Source organism: Panicum virgatum, chromosome 6N (genome assembly GCF_016808335.1).
Source record: "Panicum virgatum strain AP13 chromosome 6N, P.virgatum_v5, whole genome shotgun sequence".
Classification (NCBI taxonomy): Eukaryota; Viridiplantae; Streptophyta; class Magnoliopsida; order Poales; family Poaceae; genus Panicum; species Panicum virgatum.
Genome location: NC_053150.1, coordinates 37115951 through 37137662, shown reverse-complemented (window position 1 = coordinate 37137662; position 21712 = coordinate 37115951). Strand labels below are relative to the sequence as shown.

The following is a 21712-nucleotide window of genomic DNA, read 5'->3' as shown; positions in this document are numbered from 1 at the left end:
TACAATGCAAATCAAATAGAGGTAGGGCAAGAGAAGCCATGCACGTTACTAGAAGATCTTGATCAGTAGTACAACACTGAAAGCCCTGGTGGGCAGTTGATTGACAATAACCACCAAACGGAATGCAAAACAACAAGTCTCCGAACTATCAAACTCAGCCAAGGCTCGCCCACATATGGCATATCCACAAGATACAGGTGTTCGCAATACCAGCCACAGATCCAGCCAGTTGCCACGAAGCAATCGCCGCGTCACAACGGCGAATCAGTTACATTCATTTCACGGGACAAAATGTCTAAAGAGTACTTATGTTCAGACAGGGCGGTGATAACCAGTGACCCACCCCATCGCAAACGCTTCAGCTTCAGCGTCAGGTTACGAGTTCCAGCCACTACTACAGATTTAGCCTTTTGTCCCGGTTCCAAACTGGCTTTTGTCCCGGTTTTGGAACCGGGACAAGGCTTCCGGGACAAAAGCCTCTCGAGGCTTTTGTCCCGGGTGGAAGAACCGGGACAAAAGGTGCCTGACGTTAAAAATTTTTTTGCACACCACGGGATTCGATCCCAAGACCTCTTGCCCAACGCATGGTTTCCTTGCCAATTCACCTAAGTAGTACACGTGACTCAGTATAGAATAACTTCCTTTTGAACTATCACGTGGAGAGGCCTTTTGTCCGGGTTGGTAACACCAACCGGGATAAAAGGGGCCTTTTGTCCCGGGTGGTAACACCAACCGGGACAAAAGGGTGACCATTTTGTCCCGGTTGGTGTTACCACCCGGGATAAAAGGGTTGGACCTTTTTGTCCCGGGTGGAGCCACCAACCGGGACAAAAGGGGGGCCTTTTGTCCCGGTTGGTGGCTCCACCCGGGACAAAAAGCCCCTGTCCCCCACGTTGGCCCGGCTAGCCGTTGGACCCGGGACAAAAGCCACCTTTTGTCCCGGGTCCAAAGGTAACCGGGACAAATGGCCTGGAAGAAAGGCCTATTTTGTAGTAGTGAGCATACATTAATATGTACAGCAAGGCACCAAGAAAGACTTAATAAAGATATTACTGGTGATAATTAGAACCTAAGCAGAGAAGTCAGCTAGCTTCGACGGCAGACGCCAGCATACATCAGGGTCTGTGCTGTAATTGCTTGTCGAGCTTCAGTGCCTTCTTTAATTGTCCTTGCCTGTGGATAAAACAGGCCAACCTGTGGTTAGATTTGTAACATTCCCAGTGAGGCCGAGTTTTTTAATCTATTTATCTTGTTATCCTTCATTCTAGCTGAATGCCTGTATCACTTACAATTAAGACATGAACCTCTAATGCAACAGGTTACCAGGAACCACAATCATTTATCCCTTTCTCAACAATCAATGTAACGAACTCTCAACATGTTTACTTATGCATAAGGGCTACTGATGCAGTAAGTTATCAACTTATCATTAGGAGAAATAAGAGTGACTGGGGAGAAATAAGAGTGACTGGGGAAAAAATGTGTGCATGATGAAGAGATCCTTCACCAGAAAGAAATATAATTTCTAACTAACTACTTCAAAAATGCAGGGGGAAACTTGCTAAAGACTAAAGATGGTCCTGGTTTACAGTTTACTACCATTTTTATGTGCTGGCATAATCAAACAGAGTTTTTCAATTCTTTTTACAGAAACACAAAATCCATCAGTATGATATAAGAAGAGAATTTATGGCCATTAATGTACTTTACAAAGTGAAACCAAGTTTTATTCCTTTTACTGACCCAAACATAGAAGCATTCATAAGAATAAACAAAACGTGATACACAAAGGCAATGTGAACATGCATGCAGAATTGCAGATAAGTAGATTAACAGGGCCTCACACAAGGTTCAATGGAGAAATTGTCTATGGCATAACATATTTTCCAGAAAAGGTACTTGCAAACAATTTTTTTCCTGTAGCAGGTTTTGTGCTAATGCTCACATGAAATCTATCGTTCAATAACGACCCTACTAGCAAGCTTCACAATTCTGGATAATGATAATAAGCCACTAAAGGAGCTATTTACATACTAAAAAGAGGCGAAAAAGGCATAGATGCATACAAAAAGACATGCTCATTGTAGATAATGTTATATGACACATAAACATAAGATAGCCAGGGCAACTGTGGGATACCTCAGATATTGAAATGCTTCCGCATCGCCACCTATTTGCTCCTCCAGATCTTTAGTGCAAAACTGGGTATGATGACAAAGCAAGACATTCCCATGGCACCCAATACCCATGTATCAAAGAGTGCAAAACCAATCCTTTCCCTTTGAGATTCCTGCACAGGTAACAGCCCCCCAAGCACCAGAACGCCTACTCCAAGCAGCAGGAAGAAAAGGAAAGACACGAGCAACACAACTGCAGCAGGGTCCAGCAGCACCTTCCAAGTTAATGCTCCAAACATCTGACAAGGACGCTCAACAGCATCAGCAAGCAAATCCGGTCAGTATCTTCCAGTGAACACAATCATAAGGATAGTATATGTATGCTTCAATGTGAAATTGGAAAGATGCAAATGCACTCACATATATACAGTGCGCGAATTGCATTTTCTTTAGAGAAACTAATGCAGCTTAACTGGAATTAAAGCAGCTCCTGCATCCACACCTCATAGAGCTAACGAGGTGCAAAGATCAATCACTGTTCACACGAGCACATCGAGAGGATCTGTATGATACTTGATACTATGATTCGATTTGAAATTGGATGGATGGAAATTGACTCTACACATTTTTCAGACAACTTGATTTTTTTCTCATTTGGGGAAACAAAACAAGTTAACTTTAAAGGCGCTTGTGCATACCACAATTGATTCCAAAATAGAGGGAATTAGAGCCTAGTTAGCCATTTCAGCTTAAAGGGGGCAGTCAATTTCAGCATACAGTTTACTGACTGACTAACAGTGGTAAAACCTGCTCGAATCAACTGCGGAAAGGAACAGCGTTGCCTTTTTTCACAATACCTTCCGGGAATGGATCTGAACCTCCCTGGCGACGGTGCGGAGCGACAGCCCAAACCCCGCCGCGCACATGGCGCGCAGGAGCCGCAGGGTGACGACGAGGACGAGCAGCACGAGGAAGACGAGGGCTCCGATCGAGACCTTGAGGAACGCGTAGGTCACCGGGGACTCGTCGCCCAGGGCCCGGCGCGCGACGGTCCCGGCGGCCACGCCCGCGGAGGCGACCCACACGCTCGCGAGGTACAGGTACTGCAGAACCTTGGGCACGGCGAGGCGCGGGAGCAGCGCGGCCGCCGGCTCCCGCGGCGGCGCCTGGGGGAGAACCTCGAGCACCACCTCAGAGGCAGCCATGGGAGCGCGCGGGGAGGAGCCGAGGAGGGGAGGGAACCCTAGGCTCTCGAGGCTCGCAGTGGAGGCAGGGAGCGGCTGTGCTGTGAAGTGGGGGGAACTGGGGCGAGGGGAAAGTGGGTTGGAAAGACGATGACCCGACGAACACGGAAGGGGATTTAACACGTGTCGCTTTCGGGTTCGTTCCAATGATTTCATGAATGTTTTCACAAGCACTTAATGAAGGGAATGAAAATGAAGGAATATCAGATATGTAACGATAGATTTTACTTCCAGTTATTGTTTTTTCGAACGACTTCAAATTGTGTTATACAGTTAATGTTAAAAAGCGTGCAAATCTAACGGTCAATTCCAAACAAATAACCGAACTTGATAGCGTCTAATGGACAATCTCGTAAATTATTAATATATAATCTTAAAATGATTATTCAATTTTGAGCTAAGAAAAATTAAGAGCCAACTAAGATTGTGAAGAGAGCATTAGAGCCATGATCCATTACCATCCCACACCATAAAAAAATTAAACGTGAAACAACAAAAATGATTTACGAGACCGTTGATGTGTAGTAGTATACTACTGTCCTTAAATGATTTAAAAGTTGAGGTCGCAAGCGAACTTCGGCTAAATTTGAGGGTTGGGAAATGAGTTTTTTTTTTCCAAATTGTTTGGCAACCGGTTCTTACTCAAATTTAGAAACATTAGACTCTCTTCCAAATCACACCCTGCATGCTTGCAGATGACCCATTACTATTTTACACTATGAAATCAGTGAGGTGAGTTGAAGGGAAAATCAGAATTACTATCGGACAAACAAGTTGAATAGTTTCAACGGAAGACTGTCTTTGTTGGGCTGGGCTATACATTCTATGCCAATTCAGCCCACGAAAATAATGCCCGCACGCCAGACACAGGCCCATATAGAGGTCACGTACGCCCAACATTCAAACTGTTGTTTCCCGCTTTGCAATGAATTACCATTCAGAACTGCAGATTTAGTTAATGAGTTTCGTGATTAGCAACACATATAAAAGTGGTAGGAAAAAAGGCAACACAGTAGAACCCCAGGAAACACTAGATGGACCACAATCATCAAAAAGAGAAGTCAGCAACAGACTGCGATGGGCAAACTTCTACCCAGGCTCACCATAGATTTGTGAGATCAAAATCATACAAACGATGAATCCCAACAGCTTGGGTATAAAGATGGAGACGGTTACTCCATGGAGCGAACCAGACGCACTCAATCGACCCCCGCGAGATACATACTATGGAGCACCGATCCATCCATTTGTTATATCCTGCTTGACACCGTGTTCCAATATTGGATCGATCCACATCCTAGGCTAGCTAGCAAGCTGCGGCAGTAGCCTTGCGCGCACGTGAGCAGTTACAGCTGTCTCTTTGAAAATCCTATGTGCTGAGCACTGCTACAAGAAAACTGATCAACCCCTAATTGGCGTATAATGATTAGGAAATCAATTGTGGCAGCTGCTTGGTGGCTTGGGAAAAAGTTATGAGACCTATAGATTGGGGGGGGGGGGGTTTCATAATCTTGAAATAATGGGTTGGGCGCTACAAATGCATTGGCTTTGGTTTGAGAAAACGAAGCTGGATCGTCCTTGGGCTGGCCTTGAGGTCCCAGTCCACTCCAACACTGCTGCTTCGTTCGCCGTGTCAGTTGTCAGTACAGTTGGTAATGGGCAGAACACTTTGTTCTGGATAGATCGCTGGTTACATGGCTGCAACATTGAAAACTTAGCACCTAATGCTTTCAAGTGCATATTGACAAGATTAAGAAAATCAAGGACAATGAGGGAGGATTTGCATGACCTAACCTGGGTGTCAAACATTCGTGGAGCTCTCGGCTGGCAGGGTCGTGTTGTAGTACACGACACTGAAGATATCCATCACTGGAAGTTTGGAGCCTCAAAACTTTTTTCCTCTAGGTTCGCATACAGAGCTTTCTTTGCAGGATCTGTGGGCTTTGAACCATGGAAACGGCTTTGGAAATCTTGGGCCCCTAGTAAATGTAAAACCTTCATTTGGGTGGCCATTCATAACCGATGTTGGACGTCTGATTGCCTGCAGAAAAGAGGGCTCCCTCACCCTGATTGCTGCCCGCTGTGCGATCACGAAGAAGAGATAATCCAACACCTGCTCACTACGTGTGTGTTCGCCCGACAGTTTTGGTTCAACATTCTCCAGCCCCTGAACCTTTCCCGTTTAGCACCTAGACACACAGCTAACTCGTTTGTAGACTAGTGGAGGAAGTCTTGGAAGAAACTACAAAAACATCTACGAAAAGGAGTTCAATTCACTTATGATCCTAGGTGCCTGGATTATTTGGAAACACAGAAATGCCCGTGTCTTCGATGGAAACAACACCAAACTTGCAGGGAGCTCTTCAAACCTTTAAAGATGAATATCACCTATGGCAAATCTCTGGCACCAAAGGGCTTACTGCCCTAAGCCAAGGGAGTTCTTTAGTTGCGAATTAGAAGAGGTCTAGTGTTGGTCAGGTCCCTTTTTCTCATTTATTTGTAATAGTCTGGTTCGTGTTTCAGTTACATCCCTTACTCTAGTCCAAGGTAAGGTGATGGGGATGTTTTTAGACTTTTTTCCCCCTCTCTTAATACAAAAATGCGCAGCACTCCTGCGTGTTTGAGAAAAAAAAATGATTATTCCTAATCAGGTAATGCTGCAAACAAGAATGGTTAAGTAATAAATTTTAGAAGCAGTAGCAATATGCATGATTGCAGCAATCCTCAAGCACATCTAAGTTACTAAGCTGCAAAATTAATTGTAGCAATCCCCATGATAACAGTGATTTGTCAAGGAGTGAAGTGCCTATGCATAACTCTTTGAATCTAGGAGCAAAAACTAAAAAAAGGGAAGAACAAACAGAAAGGGCATCATTAACTTGTAGGTTTTCATTCATCTCCATATAGCACAGGAAGAAAGGATCAAGCAAAAAGCTAGGCAACACAAGAGCTCGGTGGTCAACATGGTTCATTAGAATCCGTCTGATCTGATACTTTGTCATGATCCGAGGGAGAAAGGGAAACATGTTGGTCTAAATGTCACTGGTAGTAGTTTCTTCCTGACAACTCTGAAACTTCCATTCTTAGTAACAAGCATTGACGAGATAAAACATGTCTAACTGTCCAAAATTCAGAATTCTGATTTATAAACCACAGATGAGAAAATGCACCTAAGAATGAGGACTGAAGCACAACCAGCAGTGTACAAGCAAATACAGATCAGGAAAGAGGGAAATAATTCAGGGTCAGTGATGCGCGAATCAGGAAAAAGGGAGCTAATTCGGGATCAGTAATGCACCTCGGCTACCACCTGGTTTTGCGTGGGGTTGTGTGTTAGGCATGGGGTAGCGCCAGGAGGAATCTACATCATTCATGAGATAATATGGGGATTGCCTTTGTTTCGATTGGGCAAAATCAACATGGTGGCTTCATCACATCACACCATTCCGAGTAGACGAATTCCAGCATCATACATACAGGATATCCGTGAAGCAGCTAGCACTTCCAGTACTAGGATACCTATTCTTTTACGTCTCCTTTTCTAAAGACAAAAACAGTATACCATCAAACTGTGAAAGGAACTAGTGAAGTATATATAGAGTATAGTTCTATATCCATAACAATGTAGTGAGGTTCATAGCTGAGGAATCATTCTCTAGAAGCTGTACAAAGCAGTAAGACTGACTTTAATCAGTTGTGTTTAGCCACCAACTTCAGCAGTATTAAGGGATAGGGTGGTGTAACTGCTTGCGGTCTTCAAATTCAATTCCCTTTCTTGTTGGTCATTATCTGATAATAAAACAGACTAAGCTTTGGTTAGATCAGCAACAGATAATAGTGCTTTAATTTGGCATCAACGTTTAGCATGCAATATGAAACAATTTTGGCAAATTTGAATCAGACCGTGCTTGTGTGCCACCCATATTTAGATATACTAACAAAATGTATATGAAAGTGATCGGGTGCTCGTAGCCTAAGAGGGGGAGGGGGTGAATTAGACAACTTAAAACCTTAACCTAAGGCTCCAACTAGTTTGCACAGAACATAAACTGAAACATGCTATCTAAATGTGCAACTACGGTTCAACTAGTGTGAAACTCCCATCCCAAAATAATTTAGCAACCTATAGCTAATCCTATCAAGATACTACTCTATGAAAGTAAAGGCACACAAAGATTGATAGTATGAAATGCGGAAACATAAAGGAGGGATGAGAGGAAGCAAACTCTGGGCACGAGGATTTATCCCATGGTCTGGTTAGCCACAAAGGCACCCTTATTCGACGTTGTCGAAGCACTCATGAAGAGTATCTCTTCCAGGCAATCAAGTCTCTTCCGGGGACACCGAGTTACCACGGTCACCTTGATCCTGATTTCCACTAAGGAGCTTCTCCACAAAGGATGGAGGTCTCCACGTCACCCACACAAAGTCGTCGACGCCGCTCCACATCAAGCCGGAGGGTCGAAGACGTGCTGGCGAGCCACCAAGACTCCAAGGATGGCCGACACATCAAGATACAATGTTGGTTCACTCTAGAACCACGCACAAGGCAGCAACACCTTGCTCTCTCACTCACTCAAGAGCTAACCTAGCACTAACACTCTCGAAGGTGTGCTAAGGACTAAAGATTTGGTCACTAAGTACTTGGATGGATTGGAGAGGTTCTTGGGTGTGAGTGTGACTTCTAGGAACTCCAGCAACTCCAAAATGGCCAGGGGAAGCCATATATATATCTCACAAACTAGAAGTAGCTGTTTGTAGCCGTAGGGGCATTTCTGCGAACACCGTCAGTTCAACCGATGAGGGGGCGTCGGTTTAACTAGTCTCTCTTAGCCTGAAACTAGCCACTGCGCTTCTAACACGCTACCTGCTGCTGACTCAGCACCCATCGGTTTAACCGATGCAATGCATCGATGACCCGTTGGTTCAACTGATGCTGAAGAGATCTACGTTGACTTTCCTGCAGCGCTGACATCATTGCACCGATGCCTTATTCCGATGGTGCGTCGGTTCAACTGGTGCTGAAAGGGGTTTTGGTTCCTCCTAAACATCGTCTTTGGACAATGCCCCGACGAATGCACCGATGCCCATTTCTCGACCGTCGGTTCAGCCAGTGCCACTGAGATTTCTTGACTTGGTATTCATGCGCTCTGTCCAATGCACCAATGCTTGTGCGTCGGTTTATCCGATGACTATTGATTAGGCCGGTGCAGCGTCATCGGTTAAACTGGTGCTATTTGAGTTTGCTGTGCTTGTCGAATCCGTCTGTACGGTGAATTGAACACATCTCTATAGAGAATTGGACACATTGGATTTCATTCATGGAACCCAGAAAACTACAAATATGATCTCACAAACTTGTTAGTCCTATTAATTATGTTGTCACTCCATCACCAGAATCACAAACAATGGCCTAATGGGACCATGTTCCTTATAGAATATATATATCACAAATCAACTTCTTAACATTCCATATATAGCTTTTCTAAATAATGGCCGTATCTTTTTACAACAAATAATGTTATGAAACTATCGATAAGTTTATCTACTAATTTGTCAAGTTCATCTACCAATTTATATTGTTTAATACTTGAAAGTTGACATGAGAGAAATAAAAGAAACAGGTAAAAATCTGTGAAAGATGAAACAATCTCCTACTGCTAAAAAATTATGTTTTGACAACCACTTCTACAAAAATGCAATGATATGCTGGCATAGCACCACCATAGACAAGTAGGCAGGTAGATATGGCTAATATTGGGATTGTTTTACTGGAAAAAGTCCATTTTATTCCCCTCAACAATTCAATTTGTCCATTTACCCCCTAAACAAAATTTAGGCTTAATTTACTTCCCCAACAATTCCAATTAGTCCAATCTACCCCCTAATAATATTTCTCTTTTTTTGCATACAAATTGAGTTTTAATTTCAAATTTTGTGAGTGGATAGAGAACATGATGCTCTATTTAAAAAAATACATGTTTTTTTCATGATTACTTTCATAAGTTGGAAATATTTAACAGGAAATTTATCACAGAGATACAATTCTGCATGAAAAAATTATAATGTATCTCTTAGCATAGGGCATTATATTACAAGTCACATTGCAAAATTTGAAGCTAAAATTCCACTTGTAAGTGAAGAAATAAAAAAAAAAGAAATTTCAGTAGGGGGTAGATTGGACCAATTAAAATAGTTTGGGGAAGTAAATTGAGCTTAAATTTTCTTTTGGGGGTTAAGTGGATAAAGTGACTTGTTGAGAGGAGTAAGATGCACCTTTTTCGTTTTACTGCTATGTTGTTCATGAACAAAATAAAAATGCATCAATTAAGTTTATATACTATATATAAAAAACAGGGGATACAGGGCAACAAGGACTTGTGGCTGTGCAGTAACACCCAATGGCCAGCCACCCAGCCCTTTTAAAACCTGTGGCGCCTGCCCATTAAGGTTCAATGGAAATATTCTCTGTGACAGCTAATTTTTAAACACTGGCACTTGCTCAGTTTTCAGCTGCTGCAGAAAATAGCTATGCTGTTGAATGACTTGGCTTTTTGCACCGAATGATAAGTATTCCGAGTAAGGTGTTGTAGCATAGCCATCACCTTCGGCCATTTACTCTGAACTTTTGACGGTGCAACATTGTGTGACAAATAATACCTTTTGACAAGCCTAAGCAAAAGACTTGCTTGGTAGATTCTTTCCTGCCTAAATGGCTTAATCCTGAGTGGCAAGACATGTTTGCTGCAGAAAGCCAGAAACGTTTGGTTCAAGATCATGAGTGCATTTTCTGATCACTGTCAAATTGTGCTTGCAAAAGACTTGTGACACTGTGACTGTATCTGCTGTTTTGGGTCCTGAACCTGAAGCGAGAGCTTGTTGAACTGGCTGATAGTCTAACGTATGGAGAAAGTTCAATGCCATGCAAGTCCAGCTCTTTAGCATGGCTAATCAACGTTCGGAATGTCTAAAGCTCACAAAAAATAGAGGGAAAAAAACAGCCGTAACTGTCCAGTCGTCTGACTCGGCTCGTGCAGCTGACGAACTTAACGAAACTAACAACAGCAGTTCATGTGGATGCAGCTTTACGAAATCAACAAAATTTACTGCAGAGCGCAGGTGCATCAATTCAGTTTACATGTACAGATTGAGCTGGACTATCTGTAGCAATAATTGTTGGAGAACACCACGCCGGTGCTCTGCCTCTGCTCCTGCAGATGTGTTGCATATTGCACAACTGACAAAACCCTGACAAAACCCTCATCCCAAGCGAGCTAGACGCCTAGACTTGACCAAGCACCTCGCAGCCGCGCAGCGTGCCGTGTCCGCGTTGCGCTGCATTAGGCCCTTCTTCATCCCCGGCGGCGGCGGTCGTGGCTCGATCCACTGTATCTTGCGCTGCCGCTTCGCGTTCTCGGCCTCCTGGTACCGCTCGTGGAGCTTGCGCTTCGTGGCCTCCATCTTCTTCTCCTCCTCGGTGGCGCTGCTGCTAACGATGACACGCGGCGTCTTCTTCGGCTGCGCAGGGATAACGGCTGCAACTCCGATGTTCGCTGACGGCCTGGCTTTGCTGGCGCTGGCGATCGGAGCCCCCTTCTTGGACTCCGCCGTGCTGGGATGGCTTCTGGTGATGGCGGCGGGTGTCTTCCTTGGACGAGGCTGCTCCTCCGGTATCTTCCCTTCCTTCTTTGTCGTCTTGGTGTCGTCCTTGACCGGCGGCGGCGGCGGAGTAGATGATGAGAGGGCGTCCAGCACGTCCATGGCGGCCCTGGCCCTGGCGAGCTCGGCCTTGACGCCCGCCCTCCACCCGCGCACGACGTCGCGCGCGAGCTCGCGGACCCGCTCCGACGGGTGGTCCTTCATCAGCGCGCCGACAGCGCCGACCAGATCGCCGGACGCCAGCGCGATTTTCTCAGGGGGCACGGCCCGGAGCGTGGCAAGCGACCCCGCCATGGCCTCGTCCAGCATCTCGCAGAAGCCCTCCACCTTTTCATCGTCGTTCGCGGCGTCGCAGAGCAGCTCGACGATCCGGGCCCTGGCGCTCCGGAACTCGTCGCGGCAGAGGCTGCCGCCAGCGTCGGCGGCCTCGATGGCGGCGTCGATGAGCGGGAACGCCGCCAGGAAGGGCTTGGAGCGGCGGAGCGCCATGCCGCCGGCTAACGCGAGATCGAGTTGGTGTCTGGATGGATCTGATGCAAGAGACGGCGAGAAGGGAGCGAGAGATGGCGAGATGGCGAGAAGGTGTCAGGGCGCTGGATTTATGATGGCCGCTGGGAGCTGTCGGAGCCCCGAGTCCGACACGCCGTCGAGGCGCGTAAGCTTGACGCGCTCGCCAGCTTTTTCTCCCGGCAAATTTCGTGTCGGTGATGTGAATTTTTCTTCAGATTGGAGTAGATGAAATTCGGATTGGCTGCAAGCACTAGAGGAAATTCGAGTTGGCTTCCGCAGAAGCCCATCCCGTGTTCGTCGCCAATCCAACCCACTCCTCAATCCTCATTCCCCCCAGCTCAAGCACTTCCGCCTCGCCTGTTGTTTCACAGAGAGAACTGAAGCAGACAAGCTTCGAGAACCTAGGGTTTACCTGCTCGATCCCATGGCCGGCGCCGCCGTCATGGCCGGCCACGGAAATTGGACACTTGGCCTGCGGCGCTGGCGCTTGCTGCCCCGTGGTCGCCGCGGCGTCCAAGGACAACGCTGCCGCCTTCCTCGCCTTGGTGTTCGTCGGCGGTCAGCCCCGTCGCCACGCTGCTGCTCGTGATTCGCACGGGCGGCTCCTGCAACAAGGCAGAGATTGAAGAAGGTAACGCCCAAAATCAGGGTTTTATGGATCCAATTTTAAATGTGCGGCGCTGCAATTTACTTATTTTCAGTTTCTACTGGTATGTACAACTGCTCTGCTCTGCTTGATTCCAGTTCGTGATGAGCATGCCATTGGCAATTGACCAATTGAACATGCCGGTGCTCATTGCGTTGTCGACACTCCCTATATTGCTCAGATGTGGAGGAAGAAGCAGCCGTTGACTTAATAACTTAAATGCTCGAGGTGGAGGATAGCTAGTACAGGATTCTGTTGGAATACTAACTACTTTTTTTTTTCTCTCAGTTTGAGTTTTACTGAAAATTGATTCAGTCACTATTTTTGACAGAGCATTCACTTGATCAGTTCAGACATTTAGTTGTGAATGCCTGTTCACAGCAGAATCAGGGACAAATGTTTTATTGTATTCATGTTTGAATTCTGAATTCTGAAATGTGGCTGAAATCTGAATTCTGAAATTATTTGGGCCATCATGAAAATGTGGCTGGTCCATGCTGTTCATTGGTAGCCTATAAAAGGCATGGCTAGGATTAGTTGAACAGCATGGTCATTGAGTTTTAGTTTCAGTTTTAGTTTCACATGTGTGTAATGAACATGATGTCAAGCCATTCAGATGACACTTGTGTGTGCATATGCCTCTTGATCCTTATCCTGCAGGTCTGAAATGGTTATTAGCTCCCTGCTGCTGTGTTCTGTTTCACTGAAAAAGGGTTCCAAAGTCACCAGTGCATGGGTTCAATAATGCTATGTCTGACAAGGACTGCTTGAATGGCTTTGCTTGCCTCAAGTGTAGGCTGGCTATTTATACTCCCTGATGGTCAGTGATTTGTACCTGCAGAAAATAAAGAATTTGTGAAATGCAATGTGCAGCAGGTGTTAAAAGGGGTAGTGCATTACTCCTAGCATTTGAAATCTTTGCTGGAATTTTATTCCCTATGTACTCACTTTCTGAAAAATATATATAGCTTGGCACTGATGATCATCTGTGATCATAATTGGTGTGGTGGTGTTCAGTGCATACATCAAAACATTCTGCTTGATGGAGAATTATGGAGAATGCCTTTGTGCTCATTAATACAGATGGATGATTCTCTTAGCTGCTGAAAGAAAGGCAGAAACCTGCATATAATCAGTGTAGTACTGCTTTCTGCTTGCATCACCTCAACCTCGATATATGCTGAATATTTACTGTGCATATGCCTGGACATCTCTGAAATGCCTCACAATCTGGCTCTGTTTGGGAAAAAAAAAGAGCTTAAGAATACAATCTGTCTAAGCAATGCTCCTCCTGAAGGTGGTTGCAGATGACAACCGGGGGCAGCAGACAACAGGAAGGAGGAACATTGCTGACATAGCCTCCCACATCCAGGTGAGTTTGCATTAGTCCCCTTTTTGCATTAGTCCACTTACTGTTCTTAAAGACTTACCTACTGTCCTTTTCCTACTTTTCCTATCCACTTGCATCCTAGCAGACAGTGTTGCTGCTGATTGTCAGCTGAAAATTGACAATCATTAACTGAACTCAGCCTTCATTCACTGAACTGAAATTTGAGTTAGTTTCGAAACTCCTCTGAACTATTGTCAGCTCAGCAGCATATGTAACAAACTCAACAGAACCTGGATCGACCTCAGGAGAAATTTCCAGAAATGGGTGCACATAATTCACTGTAACACTGCTTATCTTACATAAAGTGATCTGGAAGTTTCACTGTAACACTCATATGAAAGTTCAGCAAAAAGTCCTGAACACTTTGACTGAGCAGGCTCTTGGAAGGTTAGTGCACAAAAGAATTCAGATGTCTGACTGGACAGTGCACAGAAGCAAAAGCAATATATATTTGCTTTGACATTTTCAGCTGACAGGTAATAGCAATAGTACATAGTAGTACAAAAGAAATGTGAGTGCTACAAGAGTATTTATTTGCTGGCACTGTATCCATGAGGTATTTATTCAAATCAGAAATGTGAATGCTACAAGAGTATTTATTCAAATCAGAAATGTAGAAGTAGAACATAAATGCTTTGACAATTTCTCTGCAGTTACAGTAGGGAAGCTACCCCCAAGAATTTCTTGCCCATAGAATCTACCTAGCACTATATCTTGCCCATAGATGCTTTACAGAGGTACCTACCTACAGAAATCTTTCGAACTTTGGCACCTACTAAATGCAAGATTGAGATTGCGGAGGAGGCTGAGGCAGTGCGGCGCCAAGCGGACTCCGGCCAGGCGCGGGCTCTGGCCAGGCGGGCTCCGGCCAGGCGCGACCGCAGCGCTGGACGGCGGAGGGCGGGTGTAAGGAACATGGCCCCATTAGGCTATTGTTTTGTGATTTTGGTGATTGAGTGACACCGCAATCAATGGGACTAATGAGTTTGTCAAGTGAACATTTATAAATCCAGAGATGAAGCAAAAAGGCCAAGCAAAGCAAAACACGAAGAAAGAACTCAAAGAAACGATGAAATGGATGAGTTCTCCACAGAACAGCTGTACGGGATGAACGGATGCAGGGGCACCGGTCTATCCGGTTAGCATCGGATAAACCGACGCATAGGTGTCGGTGCATTTAGCAGCACTAGTGGGAGGCCACGTGGACAAGACCAAGTGGCACCGAATGAACCGACGATGCCAAGAAGAAGCGTCGGAGCAAGCACCGGAGGATCGTGCAGAGACGATGTCAAGCGTGCTGAAACAAAGTCTTCAACACCGGATGATCCGACGGGCACCAGTGCAATACGTCGGATCAATGACATCAGCAGCAAGCCGAAGATTCCTTCAGCACCGGATGAACGGAAGCACACCAGATGACCGACGACCTCTGACCAGTTTATCCGGTGACACCTACGTCACTTGTCAGAAGACCCAATGGCTACCTCGGGGCGCAGTGTGACCGGATGAACCGGTGCCCTATCGTCGGTCTATCCGATGCCTGCGCAGAAAGTTGGGTAACGGCTGCTAACGGATCTATGGACTTGGTGAGCTATATATATGACATCCCTCGGGCATTTCAAGGTTGCTGGAGTTGCTACAAGTCTCAAACACACCTAGGAAACTCTCCAAGCCAACCCAAGTGCATGCATATTGATCAAATCCTTAGATTTAGCACTAGCTTTAAGAGTGTAAGTGCTAGATTAGCTCTAGAGTGAGTGAGCAAGCAAGGTGCTGTGCCTTGTGGCTGGTTCTTGAGTGAACCATGAGGGACCGAAAAGGTGACCAGAGGGGGGGGTGAATGGGAGCCAAATCAAAAAATTCACGGCCGGAAGCGATTTGGTCAAGTCCCAAGTGTACTCCCAAACCCTCGAGTCCTAGATGACGTGTGGAGTAGCTATGGAGGAGTTACACCAACACAAGAAAAGCCTTGGGAACAAACAAGATCCAACGCGGAAACAATCACCGAAAAGCAGCGCTAGAAATAGCACGATATAACTCACTGGTTGATCTGACGCACAGATTTGAACAGCATCGGCTCAACCGATGAGCAGAGCCGGCAGCAGAGAGAAGTGAGCACCGGTTGATCCGACGGATGGGTTTGAACAGCGTCGGTTCAACCGGTGTTACACACCGGATGATCCGATAAAATCGGAGCTCAACGTCGGTGCAGTTGTCTAGAGAAACACCAAAATGGACTGCACACGCACCAGTTAAACCGGCGTAAGCAAATCTAAAACGCCGATGCAGTTGTCCAGAGAGGCAACAAAAGGACCCAGCAGAGCACCGGATGAACCGATGTTAAGAAACTCCAATACGCCGGTTAAACGCTCAAAGCAGCACCGCAAATAAGTAACACCAGTTGATCCGATGCACGTGGAGCTAATGCACCGGTGCAACCAAGCGAAGAGCAGAAAACCCTAACGTGCGAAGAACCTACTCACCGGTTGATCCGACGCTTACAACTTCAAAGCGTCGGTTCATCCGGTGATATGAAAAACAGAGTCCAGAAACGATTTTCAGCCCGCGTCCTTTGGAAACTTCTATGATTGGAGGATCAAGTCAAGTCCAAAGGAGCTCAAATTTTGCAGGCATGATCACAAAAGGACTTGTGAACATGTCCATGGAAGGAATCGACGAATCACTCCATGGTTTAGGAAGAATCGAGGAATTCCCGAGCAAGAGCGGGGTTTTCTCAAGAACGCAAAAACTTCGATTCGAGGGGACTCGTGATTCCGGGGGGTTTAGCACTAAACTAGATGGATTAGAGCCACTTTAAAGAGTCACGAAGTCATGAAGAAACAGCCCATCAACTCGTGCTCAAGAGTCGATGAAGGAAAATCGAATTCATCCAGAACAAAGCACAAATCGTCCGAGATTGAAATGAATTCAAAACCCCAGAGGGCACAAGGAGGATTGGGCCTTCTTTCCCACACAATCTCAGTACAAAAATCTCAACTATCCATAAATCTAATCCTAGAGAAAAAGAGAGGAGAGGAGAGGAGAGGAGAGGAGAGGGAGAACACCGAGAGAGAGGGAGGCGCCAGGGAGGTGAGATGAGGGCGGCGTGCTGGTCTTGGCAGGCGCAATGGAGAGAGAGGAGAGGGAGAGTGGTATTTAAGGTGCCCACGCAGGGGTCCAAAATACCCTCGACTCAAACTAGACACTAAAACGCCCGTAGGGGCAAAACCAGAAATATGTACACGATCTCATCCGACGGCAGAGTTTCTTTCTTCGACTCGAAGCCTTCTCCGCGATGCCGCCATGTCGATGAAGATCCGGTTCGCGGTTTCGGGGGGTCCGCGAAACCCGGGTAGGTGGCCGGTTTTGAGAAAACCGCCAAAACTCCATGCGCGGGAAGATTCCCGCCTCGATGCCGTGGCCCTAGACGCCGTTCCTGCCTCAGCCTTCTGACGGCCCTAGACGCCGCCCGACGCCCATCACCTCCTCGCCCGCAGCGAGGCCCTAGACGCCGTCGACGCCCGTCACCTCCGTCAGTCCCGAGACCGACCCCCGTGCCTCCACGACTTGGCGTCTTCAACCGCCGTCCGCCTCCTTGGTTTTGTGGCGCAAACCAAGAAACCCGCCTTCCGTCGCCGCTTGCGCCCTTGATCCAGGAGTGGACGCCACAGCTGCTGCCCGACACGAGCTCCGGTCCCGACTGCCCTTCACCACCGTCCACCGCACAGTCCAACGGCCACAGCACCTCCACGGCAGCTCTCCGTCGACACTTGACACCCGTGTACCTCCAACGAAAGACCAAGCGCACGATCACACCACACGGTTGAGAATTCACTCATCACAAGCAGGATAGAGTACTCCACATTCCTCAAACCAACAAGAAGATCTCGATGCGCCGGCCCCTTGGAGCATTGTTGGCTCGCCGGCACGTCATCGACCCTCCGACTTGGTGTGGAGCGGCGACGACAATCTTGTACGGGGGACGTGGAGACCTCCTTCCTTCATGGACAAGCTCCTTAGTGGAAAACAGGATCAATGTAACTGTGATTGTGTTCACGGGAGAGACTTGATTACCGTGAAGCGATACTCTTAGTGAGTGCTTCGATAACGTGAATGTAGATGTGCCTTTGTGGCTAACCGAACCACGGGATAAACACCCGCGTCGAGAGTTTGCTTCCTTCTATCCCGCTCTTTACGTTTCCTCATTTCATACTAGCTCCTTGTGTACTTTTACTTTCATAGAGTAGTATTTTGATAGGAAAGGCTATAGGTTGCTAAATTCTTTTGGGATAGGGGTTTCACACTAGAAGAACCATAGTTGCACATATAGATATCATGTTTTAGTTTAATATTCTGCAATTTAGTTGGAGCCATAGGTTAAGGTTTTAAGTTGCCTAATTCACCCCCTAGTGAGAAGAACCATTGGCAATTTGTGTTTACCGGCTCACTTGATCGGTTAGGCTTCACAGCCTAGTGAGTTAGCTCTTTGGGGAAGGGATGGATCCTTTTAGAATTGCTACACGGTTCGATGGCACGGGCTTCCAATGTTGGAAGATTTTAATGAAAGCTCTGATGAGGGCACGACACCTTCCGATACGTCCATTGATTATAAGGTGAGCTCGTTCCAAATAAATTTATCATCTGAATTTGAGAATAAATTACTACCTAATGATTTAATTATTGTTAAAAACCATGGAGAGGATGCTGGGGAGGCGTTTCGAGGTGTGGTGGACCAGCAAGGCCAGCCAAGCCGAGTTGGAGGCCCAATCCAAGTCGAGTTCGAATCTGCTTCGGAGTCCAGGAGCAGCACGCACCAAAATCAATGCCCAGGCCGCATACAGAGTCCGTTTTGGATGCTCTTTATATGGATGGAAAGATAATTTCAACGAGATTCCAATGGAACTAGTTTGAGGCCAAAATTCGTCTGGAGTCGACGGGAATCGTCAAAACAAGTGAACATCCAGAATCTGTCACGATGCTGTGACATCATCTTTTGGGCTGTTGCCCGTGTATCGTGTTAGGATCCATGATGGACGTGGATAGGGGGTTATGCATGCGCCAATCCTCATATAATCAGTAGCCGCCACCACATTAGGGTTTGAGTTTTGTTTAGATCAGATTTTCCATCGCGAAACTGTCTTCTTCATTGTAACTGTGACGACAAGTCCTTTTGCTGTGAATCAGGGACCCCGTTCTTGATCTCCTCCACTGTGTCGATTAGTCCTTTGGAATCGAGTTCTTGAACTCCTACTTTGCCTTCGCTTCATTCATATTTGCAATTTTAGATTGCGTGTTTATACCTTCTTGCTTGTGTTCTTCGATTCGCTTGCAGGAAAAGCCTTCTTGGCGAGGTCAATCAAGTTGTGCTTGGTTGATAACCAACGGAGCGGTGGTGTAACGGTTGCATGCTTCGGATTTGTGTCTGATTAGAAGCCGGATCGCCAATGTCACGTACTCCACCAATCGAATTTACCCCTACCTCTCGGAAGATAGGGCCGCGTCTACATCAAGTGGTATCAGGATTCCAGGTTATCCGTGAGGTATTATTGTTTTTTCTCCCTTTAGATTCGTTTTTGTTCATCACCCATAGTCCACAAAAGGCCCTAAAAAATTTGTTTCCGCTGTCCTATAACCCGTTTGTGCCCCACAATTTTTCGATTCAGTTTGCTTTTCTGAATTTTAGTCCCTCGCGTGTGTCTTTGTGTTTGCCGTGTCTAGGTCTTGTGCTGGATCTCTAGTGTCGAGTCTGGCCTTGTTGACTTGGTGCATCATAGATTGATTTTCTCTGTGCACACGTTTTCAAGGTTGTGCACAACATCTTTGCGAGGTAGCGATCTAATTTGTTGGTCTGGTGATTGTGTGTGCTACCAGCGTTATTTTTCCTACTTGGTGCAGATCACGCATTCCCTTGTTTGCATTCCCTTGTTGCTGCAAGCTGGTCTATCTGTTACATGCACGATTGAAAGAGCCGGGGAAAAAAGTAATAAACAAAGTGAGAAGGAAAAGTAATCATTGCAGTTTGGGAATAATTTGTGCTTTCCCTTTAATCTCTTCGTGGTGTCTTGGATTTTTTTTCCATCTTTTGCCTCTGTGTGCAAGCGACAGAGAATTTTATTTTGGAATTGAGCAAGATTGTTTAAGACAAGGAATTATTTGTGCATAGATGTTTCCTGGTCGCCAATGCTTTTGAGCTGTGCATGTACATCTCGAGTCCTTGAGCTGTCATATATATTGCGGCACATTCTAAGTAGAAAAAATAAGTAAAAGGCAAGGTGCATAAAAAAAAAGAGCCGCACTAAAAAAAAGAAAAAAAATCAGAAGTGCTTGCATCCTTTTGAGCCCCATGCAAAGTTGTATCCATTGCTTGCTTGGACTAGGTCCTCGACAAGTTTAGGCCGGTGACATAGACTACCTTGGGACTACTTTTCAGACTTGCAATTTCTGAATTGAATTATTGATATTCCTTGCTACTATATTGTGCCTACCCAAAACTCCACATACATACTTCTGTCAGCACAGGTTCACCTTGCAACTGTTACACCCAATCTTGACAACTGATTGTGCTGCTTGTTGGCTTTGATAAGAACACTTGCAAGACGGTGGTAAGCCGCTTGAGATATTGCTTTTCACTTTCACCACTATCTAGTAGTTGCTAGTTGATAGGGATAATACTTTTGTGTTGTCTTTTGCTATCTTCTAACAATGACAGCTTCTTCATGTCCACCAATTTATGATGGCATTGGTGCTGATGAGTACATGGAGTGGGAAATTGCCATAGATAACATATTTGCTACTCGTTTTATGTGTCCAAAGAGGAAGGTAAAAAATACATCCAGTGTTTTACAACACTCAGCTTTAGTTTGGTGGGATTCTTTAGATTCTTCAGATAAACCTCAAAGTTGGAATGATATGAAACTTCTTATGCGAGAAACCTTTGTTAATGCACCTCCTGCTTTAAATTCATATGACGAGGTGCATAACTTAGAGGATTAGTCCATTGTTGTATCTCTTGCACCACCTAACCTTTTGCAGGATTCTAAACAAAAGCAAGAGGACAAGGATGACATGGACAAAAATGAGGAGCTCACATGCTCATGTGAAAATTCAGAACCATCACTTCACAATGCACCTATTACTCCCGCTGAAATTGAGAGCAAAGGTAGTGCTCATGGTGCTGCACTCATGGATGGTGAGACTTATTTTGATGTGCTGAATTCTTCCACCAATCATGCTATGACATAGCAACCATTAGTGGGACCAACTCTTGATTTACCTTTTTCACAAGATGATTTGCTTCATATTCCCTGTGATAAAGATGACTTACCTAATCATGAACATGAGAGCATTGAACCACACACTTTTACTGAGTTTACAAATGTGATTCATGTTGCTAGTGATACAGATGAGATGAAATTGTTGTCTTCTTTACATATCTTGGGTTTCATTGAATTTGATGTTCTGTGTAATCTAAGTAATATAAAGGAGAAACTCTTTATGTGTGCTGATTTGCCATGGTTGTCTAGACATACATATCATGTTATTAGTAAATATAACAATAAAGGACAATATTTGATACATCAGGTTTACATTTGTGCAAATCTGAATTCTTCTTTTGTTGTTCAAGATTGTAATCAACGAAGTGGATCCGATACTATTGATATTCATACGCCATCTATTCATATGCTACCTTTTGTTAGTACTAATCTTTTGCATGATAGTATTGACAAAGCTCATGTGGATTCGGATAAAGGAGCCTACAGGATTAGTTTCGAGTACAATCGGCACCGAGGACGGCTTTTCTTTCAAGAAGGGGAGGATGATTAGGGCACGACACCTTCGGAATCAACCATTGATTATAAGGTGAGCTCGTTCCAAATAAATTTGTCATCTGAATTTGAGAATAAATTATAACCTAATGATTTAATTATTGTTAGAAACCATGGAGATGATGATGAGGACGTTGGGGTGGAGTTTGGAGGCGTGGTGGACCAGCAAGGGCAGCCAAGACGAGTTGGAGGCCCAATCCAAGTCGAGTTCGAGTCTGCTTCGGAGTCCAGGAGCAGCCGGCACCAAAATCAATACCTAGGCCACATACAGTGTCCATTTTGGATGATCTTTATATGGATGGAAAGATAATTGCAAGGAG

The 21712-nt window shown here is 45.5% G+C and overlaps 2 protein-coding genes across 3 annotated transcripts; both read right to left on the bottom strand.

Moving 5' to 3' along the window:
• Positions 1–1035: 1035 nt before the first annotated feature.
• Positions 1036–3449, bottom strand: LOC120678633. 2 transcript variants are annotated; one of them, XM_039959884.1, is made up of 4 exons: positions 3053–3449; positions 2975–3016; positions 2140–2416; positions 1036–1173 (listed from the first exon to the last, which is right to left on the bottom strand). In XM_039959884.1, exons 1-3 carry the CDS (start codon positions 3320–3322, stop codon positions 2171–2173), a joined length of 558 nt encoding a protein of 185 aa, XP_039815818.1. In that variant the 5' UTR covers positions 3323–3449; the 3' UTR covers positions 1036–1173; positions 2140–2170. The 2 variants fall into 2 exon arrangements, with proteins under 2 accessions (XP_039815818.1, XP_039815817.1); XM_039959883.1 differs by having other exon boundaries at positions 2975–3448.
• A 7050-nt stretch (positions 3450–10499) lies between these two features.
• Positions 10500–11648, bottom strand: LOC120678632 (probable mediator of RNA polymerase II transcription subunit 26c). Its single transcript, XM_039959882.1, has one exon. The coding sequence runs from the start codon at positions 11507–11509 to the stop codon at positions 10622–10624; it is 888 nt and encodes a 295-aa protein (XP_039815816.1). The 5' UTR covers positions 11510–11648; the 3' UTR covers positions 10500–10621.
• Positions 11649–21712: the final 10064 nt, after the last annotated feature.